Source organism: Glycine max, chromosome 3 (assembly GCF_000004515.6).
Source record: "Glycine max cultivar Williams 82 chromosome 3, Glycine_max_v4.0, whole genome shotgun sequence".
Classification (NCBI taxonomy): domain Eukaryota; kingdom Viridiplantae; phylum Streptophyta; class Magnoliopsida; order Fabales; family Fabaceae; genus Glycine; species Glycine max.
The window spans coordinates 40,267,155-40,282,452 of NC_016090.4; the positions used below are offsets into that span (position 1 = coordinate 40,267,155).

Consider the following 15,298-nt stretch of genomic DNA (forward strand, 5'->3'; position numbering starts at 1 on the left):
AGAATAAGTATTTTAAAATATAATTTTTCATATTATGAAATAATTGTTTCGGAATGAAAATAGTTGGCAAAGGAGTAATTTAATCTGTTGGAGTCTTTTGGAGGTGTGGAATATGAATGCCTCAAACTAAATATTGTGTTTTTTCCACAAAATCATACTTTGGGCTACTGACGCAGTACATGTTGAGGATCATCTTTCACTTAGGCCCATTACAATATTTGCATGAGAGCATTGCTAACTCAACTTGACAAAAAAAATTAAAATATATTACTTTTGTACTCATATTTAAATAAAAAACTAATTTTATACTAATTAAGAAAATTAATTGATATCATTTAAGGGTGTATTGAATTAGGATTTTAAAAGATTAATTTAACATAAAAAAAAGTCTTTTGAATTTTAAAGATTATATAAAAATATTATGATTTATCATATATTTTTTTCAAAATTTTCATAATAGTTTTGATTTTAATGGATTTATATTTTAAGTATTTAAAAGATTTGAAAGTAATTTGTAAATTTATAAGATTTAAAATTATTATGTGAATTTTTAAAAACGCATTCAAAAGTACAAGAGTAAGTAAAAAAATAATAAGAAATGATGAGATTTAAATAAAAAAATTAAAATCAATATTTTTTTTAATCTTTTAATAGATATATTAATTATAATTTTATATTCTCATATGCTAACATTTCTTATAATAACATCTTCTCATTTTTACTTTTGGGGTTATAATCTAACAACATGTTTAAATTACTATAATTATTTAATGATAAATCTAACAACATGTTTAAATGGGGTGCAATAATAAACATTGACTAGAAGAGAGTAGTAAAGGCAGAAAGTTGATAAGAGAGCTAACGAGTTATCATCTGGATGACAAAATTAAGAGTCTCAATCACAAAAAATTAAGTTTAACATGTTATAAGTATAATTTGTATAAGGAAAACATGATTAATCCTAACACATAAGACAAATATTAATTTAGAATGTATTGGATTAAGATTTCAAAGGATTTTAAAATACTTTTTTTTTATATAAAACAAAGGAAAAAGTGCATAGTGGAAGAGTATATTTGTCATTTTTTTTTTATTTCAAAAGAATAAGAGAAATATATATGACACACACATTGAAGAATATTAAAGAGATAAGAAAATATATGTGATGAGAGAAAAGAAAATTTGGTAAAAGAAAAAAGAAAAAAAAAAGTCTAACAAAATATGAAAGATTTGAGTGAAATTGGTTGATAAATGTTTATAGTAAAGAGTCTTATGAAATCTATCAAAATTTACATATTTTTAAATACCAAAAGACTTTTTATGAATTATAAAAAATCTTAATTGAATATCATTATTTTTTTTTACATTCCTTACAAAATCTTAAAAATTTTAATTAAATAACAAAAAATTTATTTATAATATTTAAAAATTCTATGATAAAACTTTTTAATAAAAAAATTCTTTTAAAATTCTTTAAAATCCGAATCTAATATTCCCCCTTAATTTTACTAATGTCAAGAATTCCTTTTTCAGGAATAAAAGAAGAAGAAATAAATTAACGTTTGAGTGCACTCTGAAGAGTTGCTTATTACTCTGTCTGTATACAGAGACTAGAGATTTTTGTTTCGAGGTACGTTATTTTCCATTATACTGTTGTGTTGTAGGAAAATTAAACTTGGAAGATGAATTTTCTCTATGTTTTTTTTATTAAACTATTTTCATCTGTGTTAGTATCACTTGTGCGCATACACGCTTTTCCAAACTCCTTGATTTCGAATTTGAGAATGCAATTTTTTTGCATACCAACTGTTCGAAAAATGGTCACCAAGAGCTGCTAGGAAGATATTTTTGCAGAGTCTATTACATGGCTCATTTCCATCTTTCACGCATTAACATTTGAGAAGTTTATAGTTTGGTTAGTTGCAGAAATTTAACGAGGTACATTGGCTAATTGACCGTTTTAGATTGACGGGTCTCTGATTTTTATGTAACAATGTCTAAGTAGAATAATCTTATGCTTTTGTTTGGTTCCTGCAGGGAGAATCTCTCCACTTGGTTTTAGTGATGGATTGGACGAAATCCCATGTCAGTTTGTCTGTCTAATCAAACAACATAGGTAACATCTTTGACTATCGGTGTGGCTTGACTCATGGATGATGTTCTCGGATTCATGGATTCAATGAATTTCTGACAAGAGAACATGAAACTCCAGTGGCTGGCTGGCTGGTGGCTTTTACCTCCTTAATTCATATAGATAGAGATGGTAGATCAAGAAGGAGGTTTTAGCCAAGGGTACTACTTCATAATTATGCAGTTTCTTAAGTTACAGTTAATACCTGGCTTTACAGAAGTACTCTCAATGGGTTCATCCAATTATTGATTTTTTGTTTCATTAATCAAAAACACTCATTTGTGACCACTTTACTGTCCTGACACCATATCACCCAACAAGGTTCTCAACTATAACAAGAGTTTTACTTCACTTGCTTTCTAAATATTCCTTGTCCATGACCATTCAAAGCCAAATTCGATGTATATATAATTGTGTAAGACCTATTTTACCAACAAGAATCGTCTCCTGTCTCAGTAGAGAGTTATCAACCAACAGTTACATCAACTTGATGTGCAAGCAACGGCATTACAGAGAAGCGCTTGATACATTCAATTTCCATCCTAAGAATTCAAGTATCCAGCTAGAATCAAGCACCTATGGGAATTTAATCTTGGCCTGCACCAGCATTAGATCTCTTAAATATGGCAAAAAAATTCATGATCATATTTTAAAGTCCAACTGTCAACCAGACCTTGTTCTCCAAAATCATATTCTTAATATGTATGGAAAATGTGGTTCTTTGAAAGATGCTAGAAAAGCTTTTGACACAATGCAGCTGCGAAATGTGGTCTCTTGGACTATAATGATCTCTGGATACTCGCAGAATGGTCAAGAGAATGATGCCATCATTATGTACATTCAAATGCTGCAATCAGGTTATTTCCCAGATCCGTTAACCTTTGGAAGCATAATTAAGGCTTGCTGCATTGCGGGGGATATAGATTTAGGTAGGCAGCTGCATGGTCATGTCATTAAATCAGGGTATGATCATCACTTGATTGCACAAAATGCTCTTATTTCAATGTATACAAGGTTTGGACAAATTGTACATGCATCAGATGTGTTTACTATGATTTCTACAAAGGATTTAATATCCTGGGCTTCCATGATCACGGGGTTCACCCAACTTGGTTATGAGATAGAAGCTTTATATCTTTTCAGAGATATGTTCAGGCAAGGTTTTTATCAACCAAATGAGTTTATATTTGGCAGTGTATTCAGTGCTTGCAGAAGCCTTCTCGAACCAGAATTTGGAAGGCAAATACATGGAATGTGTGCTAAATTTGGTTTAGGGAGGAATGTTTTTGCTGGGTGCTCCCTCTGTGACATGTATGCAAAATTTGGATTCTTACCTTCAGCAATAAGGGCCTTTTATCAAATTGAAAGCCCTGATTTAGTGTCATGGAATGCAATTATTGCAGCATTTTCTGACAGTGGTGATGTTAATGAAGCCATATATTTTTTTTGTCAGATGATGCATACGGGATTGATGCCAGATGGCATTACTTTTCTCTCCTTACTTTGTGCTTGTGGGAGCCCAGTGACAATCAACCAAGGCACACAAATACATTCTTATATTATCAAAATAGGTTTGGATAAGGAAGCAGCTGTATGTAACTCTTTGCTGACCATGTACACAAAGTGTTCAAACCTACATGATGCATTCAATGTTTTCAAAGATGTAAGTGAAAATGCCAATTTAGTTTCTTGGAATGCAATTCTATCAGCATGCTTGCAGCACAAACAGGCAGGAGAGGTTTTCAGACTATTTAAGCTAATGCTTTTTTCTGAAAATAAGCCTGACAATATCACCATTACTACCATATTAGGAACTTGTGCAGAATTGGCATCTCTAGAAGTTGGCAATCAAGTCCATTGCTTTAGTGTTAAAAGTGGACTGGTAGTTGATGTTTCTGTCAGCAATAGATTGATCGACATGTATGCAAAGTGTGGTTCACTTAAACATGCTCGAGATGTTTTTGGTTCAACCCAGAACCCAGATATTGTCTCATGGAGTAGTTTAATTGTTGGTTATGCTCAGTTTGGACTTGGGCATGAAGCTCTTAATCTCTTTAGAATGATGAAGAATCTTGGTGTCCAGCCTAATGAGGTCACATATCTGGGGGTTCTCAGTGCATGCAGTCACATTGGATTGGTGGAGGAAGGCTGGCACTTTTATAACACCATGGAAATAGAACTAGGGATTCCACCAACAAGAGAGCATGTTTCTTGCATGGTTGATTTGCTTGCTCGTGCTGGATGCTTGTATGAAGCTGAGAATTTTATTAAGAAGATGGGTTTTAACCCAGACATTACTATGTGGAAAACTCTACTTGCTTCTTGTAAAACTCATGGTAATGTTGACATTGCTGAGCGGGCTGCAGAGAATATACTTAAACTTGATCCTTCCAATTCTGCTGCTCTGGTGCTACTTTCTAATATACATGCTTCTGTGGGCAATTGGAAAGAAGTTGCCCGATTAAGGAACTTGATGAAACAAATGGGTGTACAGAAGGTTCCTGGTCAAAGTTGGATAGCAGTTAAGGATCAGATCCATGTGTTCTTCTCAGAAGATAATTCCCATCAACAGAGGGGCGACATTTACACAATGCTTGAAGATTTGTGGTTGCAGATGCTGGATGATGGTTATGATCCTTGTCAGAGGTTAGACATTAGCATTTGGTAGGCAGTAACCAATGGTTATGTTATATCCCTTCCGAAGTCTATATTGATTATGAACTACCTTTAGAGTCTAGATAGTTTTGATGCAGAAATACAAGTTTTTGTTTTGATAGATCTCAAGGGTTACTGACGTTGTTAATTTTAAAATGTAAAATGTTATCATTATTCCCATTTTATGTAATAGTAATTGGCGCTGTTTTTTTGTGTGTGATTTATCTATTAATAATCATTTCTTATACTTTTATTCTGAGCTTTAAAACCCGATTCATAACTGATCGTTTTAGTTTTATTTTTTGCTTTTGAAGTGAGGAGAAAAGTGTGTCTATGTGCTAATGAGCTTTGTATTGGAGGCGTAAACAGCAGAATAATGCATTTAATACTGTATTGAATGTTACTTACCCTAAGGCAAGGTAACCTCTAATCTCTCTGCCTCCCCCACATCGTAACAAACATGTATTTTTTTTTAAAAAAATACGGAACAAACGTGTATTACCTCCTTCCCATATCTTTTGGTGTTTAAGCTTATTACACATACATTAAGAAACATTTAATAAAACTAAAAATTGATATACTTAGACTAAAATACACTCATTTAATACTTTACCCTTTAATAATTGTATCCCTAGGCATTAAATAAGGGTATATTTGAGGGGAAAAACATTAATTAGACTTTTAAATTCTAAAACATCAATTGTTTTGAAAAAAAAAAAATAGAAAGCTAAAACATATATAGGAAGAAGATAATATATGAATTGAAAATAATTCAAGAGGAGAATTTACTTACTTCAAGAGTAACTCTTTTAAAATTACTTTTTATCCTCATCATTCATTTTCTTGAGATCTAATGATTAAGATTAATTACTTGTTACAACCATTTGATATTAAGAAAATGAATGATAAGCATCACAAGTAACTTTAAGAATAAGGGAATCTCCTCCCATCATTCAATTCAAAATGTGATTTATCCTGTGTAATGCATTGTAGTTGTTGCCACTTAGGTCTTCATTCCACTAAGGCACTAATTGTAGGTCTGATAAATTGGTTTTATGCCTTTTTGTTTAATATTCCATTCTGGTAAACATCCACTAGTTGCCAGGGCGTCACCGTTATCCTCCCATCCTTCAATTAGCACCATTCTTGTTTCCCATTTGTTTTCTTTTTCAGACATACAAGTTTGGTTAGCTTTTACCGCTCGACTCATTTCCACTCTAATAGCAATGTATGCCCTAGCATTTGGGCAATCATCATTGTACAGCGAGGAAAGCCAACACAGTAGAGAGGGCTGAATAAGCATATAAAAATAATGGTTTTGGGGGCACAAAAATTTCTAAATGTTGTTCAAATAAACATTCTAGTTTCTAGAGGCACAAAAATTCCCATTTCACATGAGATTACACTTTAGGGGGCTTACAGTGAGGGCTGAGGAGTATATGACGACAATCATGGTTTAAATTTAGGCAACACTGCCTTGCATTAGCTATAAAACGTGATTCTCTCTTGGTCGCAATTGCCTAGCCTCACCCTTCCCTTTCCATCGTGTTGCATTTTTGGGAATGGGCAATCATGACACTAGGCTGCCCGGCCTATTTAAGAAATACTAAACACCACTGGAAATTTCAAGGTTAAAAGCATGTTGTCATTCTATGCTATTACAGGGCTATAGGTCTGGTTTTGTGGAGATTGAATCTCTTTTGGGTCGGTGCTTCTTCCACTTCTTTTTGCGCAACTTCATGAGATAGGAAGGAACCTCACAGCCTGATGCTGCCATAAGATTAGCAACATTCCGAAGGAATGGAATGTCATCTTCCGTGTAAAAAGTAATCGCTTCTCCAGTCCTCCCTGCTCTGCCAGAACGACCTAATGAAAAATCAACATTTTCTATTAGCAAATAATAATAGTAATAATAATTCATTAATCTAGCAATCAAGAGGCTCCATGAGAGAATAATACAAATTATAATCCCATAAATATCTTTTCTGAAATCTAAAACAACATTAATATAACTGCACGTACCAATTCTGTGGACATATGCAGCAGCAGAATCAGGGAAATCATAATTGATCACACAGTTCACACCTTTGAAATCCATGCCCCGGGCAACTACATCAGTAGCAATCAAAACCCATGTTTTTCCAGCTCTGAAGTTATCAACAGCATTTTCTCGCTATACACAATGCAAGAGATCAGAATTAAGGAAACCACAAAAACTGCTAATTTAACAAGTATGCTTTAGCATTAGAGTACCTATTGGTGATGATTAAAAGACATTAAGCATAATAATTATAATCAGAGTAAGCAGTATGAAAGAACAGAGGTCAAAAGGAATATCATAATTTGACATTTCTTAGTCAAATACCTTATCTCTTTTTTATTTTGGTGTTTTTTTGGAGGTGAGGAGAAACGTTTCATATTTTCTTCTTATTTTCCAATAAATATCTTATGCTGTTCAAATGGATTGAGAACTACCTCTGCTTGAGACAAATCAGAATGGATAACATCAACTCTAATGCTGTCAAATGCAAGTTCACTGCACAGCTCCTTGGCACGCTCCTTGCTTTGGAGGAAAACCAATACCGGAGGATTTAGACTCTACAAGATGTTGCAGTAAATAAAAAGGTCAAAAAAGGAAACAAACTTAAAAATACTAATAGGAATGACTCAGGAGGGAATACAACATTATAGGCTTTCCGCAAGTTCCAAAGTGAAGCCAAAAGTGATACAGCAATAAGCATTCCAAGTCATTTTTTATATCATGTACATGACACATTATCTAACACCAAACCCAGAATAAGCAGAATGTTTAATTATATATAGTATATGCAGCACATAATCAGTAAAACAAACATCAGGCTTCAAAATAGGAAATACATATTAATAGTTAATTGCAGTGACAATTCTAATTTCTTTTCAAACAATATACTGACAGAAAATTGGACTGAGACTGGTGTTATTTATCAGAAGCATTATTATTAGCAATTTACCTCGGCAAAGCTTTGACGAATTGCTAGAAGTTTTCCTTCTTCACTTCCAGTAAAAACCAATTTTTGCTTTATTGTTTCAGAAGCCATATTCCTGATGCACATAAAAGAATTAGACATCAACTAAATAATGTGAAGAAAACTGTATTAACTAACAAAATGCTTAGGAGCACCATGTTTGTAAATGTTTTGCAACAAACTTACTTTCTGCCAACAATTACACGAACAGCATCATGCATAAGTTCTCGAGCTCGATCTTCAACAAAATCAGGTAAAGTAGCACTGAACAGTGAGCGTATTATTGAGGGATTTGAGCATGCCTTGATAACAGAATCAATCTGCTTGAATAATTCAGGCTCAAATAGCTTATCCGATTCATCCAGGACAAGATACTCAACTCTGAAGCACCCAAAATAATTGGAAAAAAAATCAATGCATTGAACTATGTAATAAATCATACATCTAAAAGCATCCAGCAAAAGTGTATAATGTGCAAAGCATTATAAGTAGTTGATCTATAAAGTGAAGCTACACCTACTGCAGTTGACATTACATTACATTACTTACATATAATAACTAATTGAGGGGCAAAACCAACACCAAATGAGAGCATCTACAACGCAATTGCTTATACAAGTTGCTTAAAATAAGACATGTTGCGTAACAAAACAGCAAGGGAATAAATACTAAAAGGAAAAATGTCCATCAAGTTTATCATACCTGCCATCCCAGGAAACAATTTCATATCAAGTATGCAATTGATTGATAATGAACAAAGTATAGTTCAATCAATTATTTATGATCAGAAAACTGCAATCAAAGTATTCCTCGTGGATAAAAAATGCATGCACTCTAATGATTGCATGATTAGTAATTTAAAATTTAAAATTTAAAATAAGACAAAATTCATCATCACACACCTGCTGAGATCAATCTTCTTCCTCTTGATAGCCAAACGTAATCGAAGTGGTGTGGATATTAGTACATCACATGGAAATTTTGAAAAATCAGCATTTCTTAAAAGATTCTTAGTCATCAACTTAATGCGAAATTTTTTTCTTTTAGCAAGCTTTTTGCACTCTCGATATGTTTGAACAGATAATTCACGAGTATGACAAAGGATCACAGCTCGAATGCTGCCTTTTTCCGGATCCTGTAAAACACAGTTGATTATTTGAACCAAGGACACCGAAGTTGGGAACTGCAAACACAGTTGGAGAAAATGAGCAATACCTTAAGCTTCATAAGCATTGGCCACACAAACGCAAGGGTTTTCCCAGAGCCAGTTGGTGCACAAGCAAAGCATTCACGACCCTATCCAAATAATTGAAGAAATACAACAGCGAAAACAATATTATGTTTAATGCCTAACTCAAGGACAACATAATTTGCATATAAAATCATGATCAAACTTCAGTAACAACTTTCTCAAGACTAAAAAATTAAAAGCAGAACAATTATAGCACAGACAGAAAATCCATACTTGTAAAAGTACTGGTATAGCCTGCCTTTGGATAGGTGTTGGTTCTCTAAATCCAAGTTCCTTCAGATTGCGCAACAAATATGAAGGACAGTTATATCTGCAAACAATTTATTAAGATTGAGAATAGTCCCTTTCTTGTAAACAAAATGAGCAGAATGAGAAGCAAACGGAATACAAGGTGGTTCTCAGAAATGAGATAACATAATATTCTTATGGAAGATACCTTGATTTCAACTCATCAAAGCTTTGAAGCGGAGACGGCACGTTATAACCAGAGACATGAATGTTGTGTTGCTTTCTGAATATTGCGTCCCGCTGAAAACAGATCAAAATATGAAGCCATTGCATAAACACTGAGAATTACGCGTATTGCACAAAACAGAAAAGGAACCTCGAGTTGCTTATTTTGTTCCTTCTTATTATTATTATACAGCTCAACGGACTCCTCAATGACTCGGACTTCATCATTCGACTGCGCCACAGACGTCGAACTTCTGAACACATTGAATCCTTCGACCGTTTCTTTTGTGCGTTTACGAAAATGAAGCAAAAGTGAGATGCATCACGTTGAATGCAAGAGATAGCATAGTGTAGTAAGAGAATCTGAATTACCGGAAGAGGTTCCCTTGCGCTTCCTCTTCTTCGTCGTTGACGCCGCGACTTTCTCTTCTTCCAGAGGTTCTATTGTTTTCTCGCCTTCGTCTTCGGCGGCGCTCAAAATCATCGCCGAATCAGTATCACTGTCTTTTTTCTTTTCAAATTTAATGGAAAAATAACAGTTGTTAGCATGTGGCACAAGAGTGGATAGATGAATGAGTAAATTGGACGAAGAGGAAAAGAGATTGGTACCTGGAACCTGGCAATATCGGCGCCGAACTTCTTTCTATCGAAACGAATGCCGGCGAACAAAAACGACGAGTCGTTCGCCATTGGGAATTGGGGGAAAACAAAGCAATTAGGATTTAGGGGTTCATGTGATGAGTAAGAGTAACGGCTTTGCGGACACTTGCACTCTTCGTTTGTTCGCGGCGGCCGGCCACTGTGTTCTGCAACTTTTCAAGGAAGGCAACCAAACCCAACTAGACAAAGTGTTTTTTTTTTAAAAAAAAAGCAAAAAACTTTTTTTCGGCCCATACCTTATATTTGGGCCTCGCATAGCTCCCTTCAAGCCTCCAAGGAGTGGCTACCACATTTCCCTTTTCCTCTTCATACTTGTGCTAGTTTTATTCTTTTTCTTTTTAACTCTTTTGATAAAACATACTCTTTCCATTTTTAAATATAATTTTAGAAAAGTGTAACCTAGTACAACTAAATATATTATGGAAATTAGTTCCTATAATCTAAATTTTAGATTACAAAATTAGTTTTCATCTGATTTGTGAAAAATGAAACAAAGAAGAAAAAAAATGAAAGACCGAGATGACCCGATAAAAAGGAATTACACGATAAAAATTACCATGCCTTCCTCTCCAAGATAGAATCAGCAGGAAGTAATCTCATGAGATTTAGCTTCTTCTTGTCTGAATGCACATTTTGATTTGATTTGGTAGTTCTGTTTGCGTCATCATTGCTTTGTCTCACTCTCAATGTGGCCTGTTGTAGCAGTAGGATCCACGTGTTTCGCCACCGTCAAGAATATATCTGGCAAAACTGCATCTTTATCTTTCAAGAGGAGAAAACCCATCAAGAATATACCTGGGAATACTGCATTCTGTTCTTCCAAAGGCCACACTTATACTTACTTGTCTTCTGTTCTTACAAATATTCTCTTTTTCCCATCCCTTACAAATATTTTTTACATATAACACTCACTCAAGTAAGAAATACAATAACAACAAGGCCCAACATGTACTCATAAGAACGCATGTAGGAATCAAATAAACATTTAATCGTTTCCTCTCAAAGGTTAACAGTTTTTCTCCCCTTCTCAACTTCAAATTTGAAACAAGATTCTTTCAAATGGTTAGTAACCTTTGTAGCAAATATATCATATTTGACACATTGCTGGTGAAAAATAACGTATGGAACTAATGAATCTTATGGATAACAATTTTGTGCTAGATAGAAATGGAGAGAAATTGGATTGTTTGGATATATGTGTGAATTGGATCAGATTTTTGAAAGAAGGAAAATATTTCAATTCTATATTAAGATATAATTTAAATGACAGTAACACATTTTTAATTTATCAAAAATCTAAAAAAAAAGTATAAATACATTAAAATAATAAAATATAATCTAGAGAATAAAACCATAAAAAGAAAAAAGAAATCTTGTAATTTTATAAATATATACTTATAAAAGTATAATAATATGCTAATTTTACGAAAAAATATATTATATATATGTAGAAAAAATTAGTTTGGATTGAATTAAATCAGTTTAAAAAATTAAACTTAAAACCTGATTTAGTCAAATAAAAAATTAATTTGGTTATTTTAATTTTCAATTAGCAACAATTTATGGGATTGATCCAATTATTCTGTAATTGTTATTATTTGATGTTTATAAAATGTTTAAGATGCTATACCTCACGTGTTTAATCATTAATGATCTTGCAAATGGCTTCGCTTAAGGATATGTGGAAGGCAGTGCTTAATGGACTTAAACTGCGCAGTTTTCAGTGTTTTAAGTCACAATGTTATTAATTTTCAATGTATAATTTTGTGCTACTTCATTTTAAATTTTTCACTGTTCTTTTGACTATACTAGTCAAAGGAACTGTAGATTCTGCACTCCGCACCATCTGATAATGTATCATTTTACATAACAACATGACAGCTAAATTAGTAATTTGCTTCAAACATAATTTGCCTTCTAGTCTATAACATAATTCAACCTCAAGATAAGGACTTCTGTTAAGTTGAATTTTCCTTGTTCAATGGACATGTAGGTAGCGTGGATAGAGGTTTTGAGGGGGTGCATGGGGGTTTTGGCCTAGGGGAGATGAATGGGGAGGGTAAATCCATCTTGGAGTTTTCGGAGGCTTTGGATCTTTCTATAGCCAATACATGGTTTCAGAAAAGAGAGGAACATCTTATCACTTACAAAAGTGGAGGGACATGTTCTCAGATAGATTTCTTCCTTATCAGGAAGTCTGATAGGAAGTATTGCTTGAACTGTAAAGTTATCCCGGGAGAGAGCTTGACTACCCAACATAGAGTTTTGGTTATGGATGTAAGAATTAGAGATAGGGCAAAGAGAAGAAGTCATATGGTAGCACCAAGGATCAAATGGTGGCACTTGAAGGGTGAGAAACAAGGAATCTTCCAACAAAAGATATGGGAGGGATGGTGTGGACAATCACAAGGAAGTGCAAATGATATGTGGAACAAGACGTCCCAAGAGATTATTAAAGTGGCTAAAGAGACGTTGGGTGAATCTAGAGGTTTTGGACCTAGGGTAAAGAATCGTGGTGGTGGAATGAAAGTGTTCAGAGCAAAGTTAGAGTAAAAAAGGAGTGTTTCAAGGAGTGATCTAAGTGTAGAAATTCTGAAACTTGGGAGAAGTATAAGATAGCTAGAAATGAAACCAAAAACGCGGTGAGTGAGGCAAGAGCCCAAGCTTTTGACGGACTATACCAAGCTCTAGGAACCAGGGACGGAGAAAGATCTATATATAGGCTTGCTAAGGGTAGAGAGAGGAAGACTAGAGATTTGGATCACGTAAAGTGTGTTACGGATGAAGAAGGCAAAGTCTTAGTTCATGAAAAAGATATCAAGGAAAGGTGGAAGGTGTATTTCCACAACTTATTTAATGATGGATATGGATACGACTCTAGCAGTCTAGACACAAGAGAAGAGGACCGGAACTATAAGTATTATCGTCGGATTCAGAAACAGGAAGTAAAGGAAGCGTTGAAAAGAATGAGTAACGGTAAGGCGGTGGGGCCAGACAACATACCTATTGAAGTGTGGAAAACTCTTGGAGATAGACGTCTTGAGTGGCTCACCAAACTCTTTAATGAAATTATGAGGTCAAAACGCATGCCGGAAGAATGGAGGAGAAGCACGTTAGTGCCAATCTATAAGAACAAGGGGGATATACAAAATTGTGCAAATTATAGGGGAATCAAGCTCATGAGTCATACCATGAAATTATGGGAAAGAGTGATCGAACGGAGATTAAGAAAGGAGACTCAAGTTACTGAGAATCAATTTGGTTTCATGCCGGGAAGGTTGACCATGGAAGCGATTTATTTATTACGGCGGGTGATGGAGCAATATCGCATGGACCAACAAGACTTGCACTTGATTTTTATTGACTTGGAGAAAGCGTATGATAGAGTGCCTAGAGAGATTTTATGGAAAGCTCTAGAGAAGAAAGGGGTTAGGGTTGCATATATTCGAGCTATCCAAGATATGTATGATAAGGTATCGACTAGTGTTAGGACACAGGGTGGAGAGTCAGACGATTTTCCCATCACAGTTGGTTTGCATCAACCTTTTTACCTTAATTCTGGATGTTCTCACGGAACAAATCCAAGAGATAGCGCCGAGATGCATGCTTTTTGCAGATAACATAGTCCTCCTTGGAGAGTCGAGGGAGGAGTTGAATGAGAGGTTGGAAACTTGGAGACGAGCTCTAGAAACACATGGCTTTCGCCTAAGCAGAAGCAAATCAGAGTATATGGAATGTAAGTTCAACAAAAGTAGGAGGGTATCTAACTCAGAGGTGAAAATAGGAGACCATATTATCCCTCAAGTCACACGGTTTAAATATCTTGGGTCTGTAATACATGATGATGGAGAAATTGAAGGGGATGTGAATCATCGCATTCAAGCAGGATGGATGAAATGGAGAAAAGCATCGGGGGTGTTATGTGATGCAAAGGTGCCGATCAAGCTAAAGGGAAAGTTTTATCGGACTGCGGTAAGACCGGCGATTTTGTGCGGAACAGAATGTTGGGCGGTCAAGAGCCAACATGAGACTAAAGTAGGTGTAGCGGAGATGAGGATGTTGCGGTGGATGTGTGGTAAGACTCGACAGGATAAAATTAGAAACGGAGCTATTAGAGAGAGGGTTGGAGTAGCGCCTATTGTAGAGAAGATGGTGGAAAATAGACTTAGGTGGTTTGGGCATGTAGAGAGAAGACCGGTAGACTCTGTAGTGAGGAGAGTAGACCAGATGGAGAGAAGGCAAACAATTCGAGGCAGAGGAAGACCCAAAAAGACTATAAGAGAGGTTATCAAGAAGGATCTCGAACTTAATGATTTGGATAGAAGTATGGTACTTGATAGAACATTATGGCGGAAGTTGATCCATGTAGCCGACCCCACCTAGTGGGATAAGGCGTTGTTGTTGTTGTTGTTGTTGTTGTTGTTTGCAAAAAATAAATTTTAACATCATATATATTTTTTCAGATAGCGCCTTATTTGATTCGGGAGTTAGATTTGGAATGATGTGTATGATGGCTGGAAAAGTTGAGATCAATGAACTAATTAAGTGTTGGGTTACAAGTATGAGATGAAGTCTTACGTCGGGTAAAAATGTAAAAGTGAGAAAGACCTATAAATCTGAGCTTTAAGATTTTGGGTTAAAGTGTGGTGTCAAGTTCCTTTCTATGGTGACTCGTGGTCCATCGATGTAAATCTATTCGATGTTTACTCTCCTCCACATTGACATAAGGTATCATTGGATCCGAGATGTCCTCGAGGAAAAAATTGTTGTCAAGGTGTCGGTTTGTTACTACCCCCATAAAAAATTGTGAGTCAATTTTGTAAATACATCTTTATAACCCTACTATTATTTTTTTTATAGTGGAAGAATCTTCATATTGAAGAATTATAATCGTGTGTTTTCATTACTACCTTTAATTACTAAGTGTCTATCTTAACTTCACAAAGCGGGAATGTTCGAGTTTCCCAATAATAACACCATGGGCAAAATGGCAAAAACCGTTGAGGAACTAAAATATGAGCTCATCATAAGAAAATCATCACTTGCTCATCAAGTTTTGGATTATGTTGGCAATATTGGTATGGAGTGTTGCAAAATGAGTGGCAGGGAAGATGAAATAATGCTCAAGCAGACGAAGAGTGA

At 34.8% G+C, this 15,298-nt stretch overlaps 2 protein-coding genes across 3 annotated transcripts; one reads left to right on the forward strand and one right to left on the reverse strand.

The window, feature by feature from the left end:
• The first annotated feature begins 1,524 nt into the window (after window positions 1-1,524).
• LOC100810873 (pentatricopeptide repeat-containing protein At3g53360, mitochondrial) lies at window positions 1,525-4,990 on the forward strand. 2 transcript variants are annotated; one of them, XM_006577645.4, is made up of 2 exons: window positions 1,525-1,630; window positions 2,038-4,990. In XM_006577645.4, the coding sequence occupies exon 2, from the start codon at window positions 2,508-2,510 to the stop codon at window positions 4,797-4,799; it is 2,292 nt and encodes a 763-aa protein (XP_006577708.2). In that variant the 5' UTR covers window positions 1,525-1,630; window positions 2,038-2,507; the 3' UTR covers window positions 4,800-4,990. The 2 variants fall into 2 exon arrangements, with proteins under 2 accessions (XP_006577708.2, XP_014629349.1); XM_014773863.3 differs by lacking the exon at window positions 1,525-1,630 and adding an exon at window positions 1,648-1,938.
• A 1,129-nt stretch (window positions 4,991-6,119) lies between these two features.
• Window positions 6,120-10,329, reverse strand: LOC100778285 (DEAD-box ATP-dependent RNA helicase 57). The gene is made up of 12 exons (XM_041014115.1): window positions 10,106-10,329; window positions 9,869-10,007; window positions 9,648-9,778; window positions 9,480-9,571; window positions 9,257-9,353; window positions 9,007-9,087; window positions 8,694-8,926; window positions 7,978-8,172; window positions 7,777-7,867; window positions 7,262-7,384; window positions 6,809-6,959; window positions 6,120-6,652 (listed from the first exon to the last, which is right to left on the reverse strand). Exons 1-12 carry the CDS (start codon window positions 10,184-10,186, stop codon window positions 6,453-6,455), a joined length of 1,614 nt encoding a protein of 537 aa, XP_040870049.1. The 5' UTR covers window positions 10,187-10,329; the 3' UTR covers window positions 6,120-6,452.
• Between the last annotated feature and the right edge of the window lie 4,969 nt (window positions 10,330-15,298).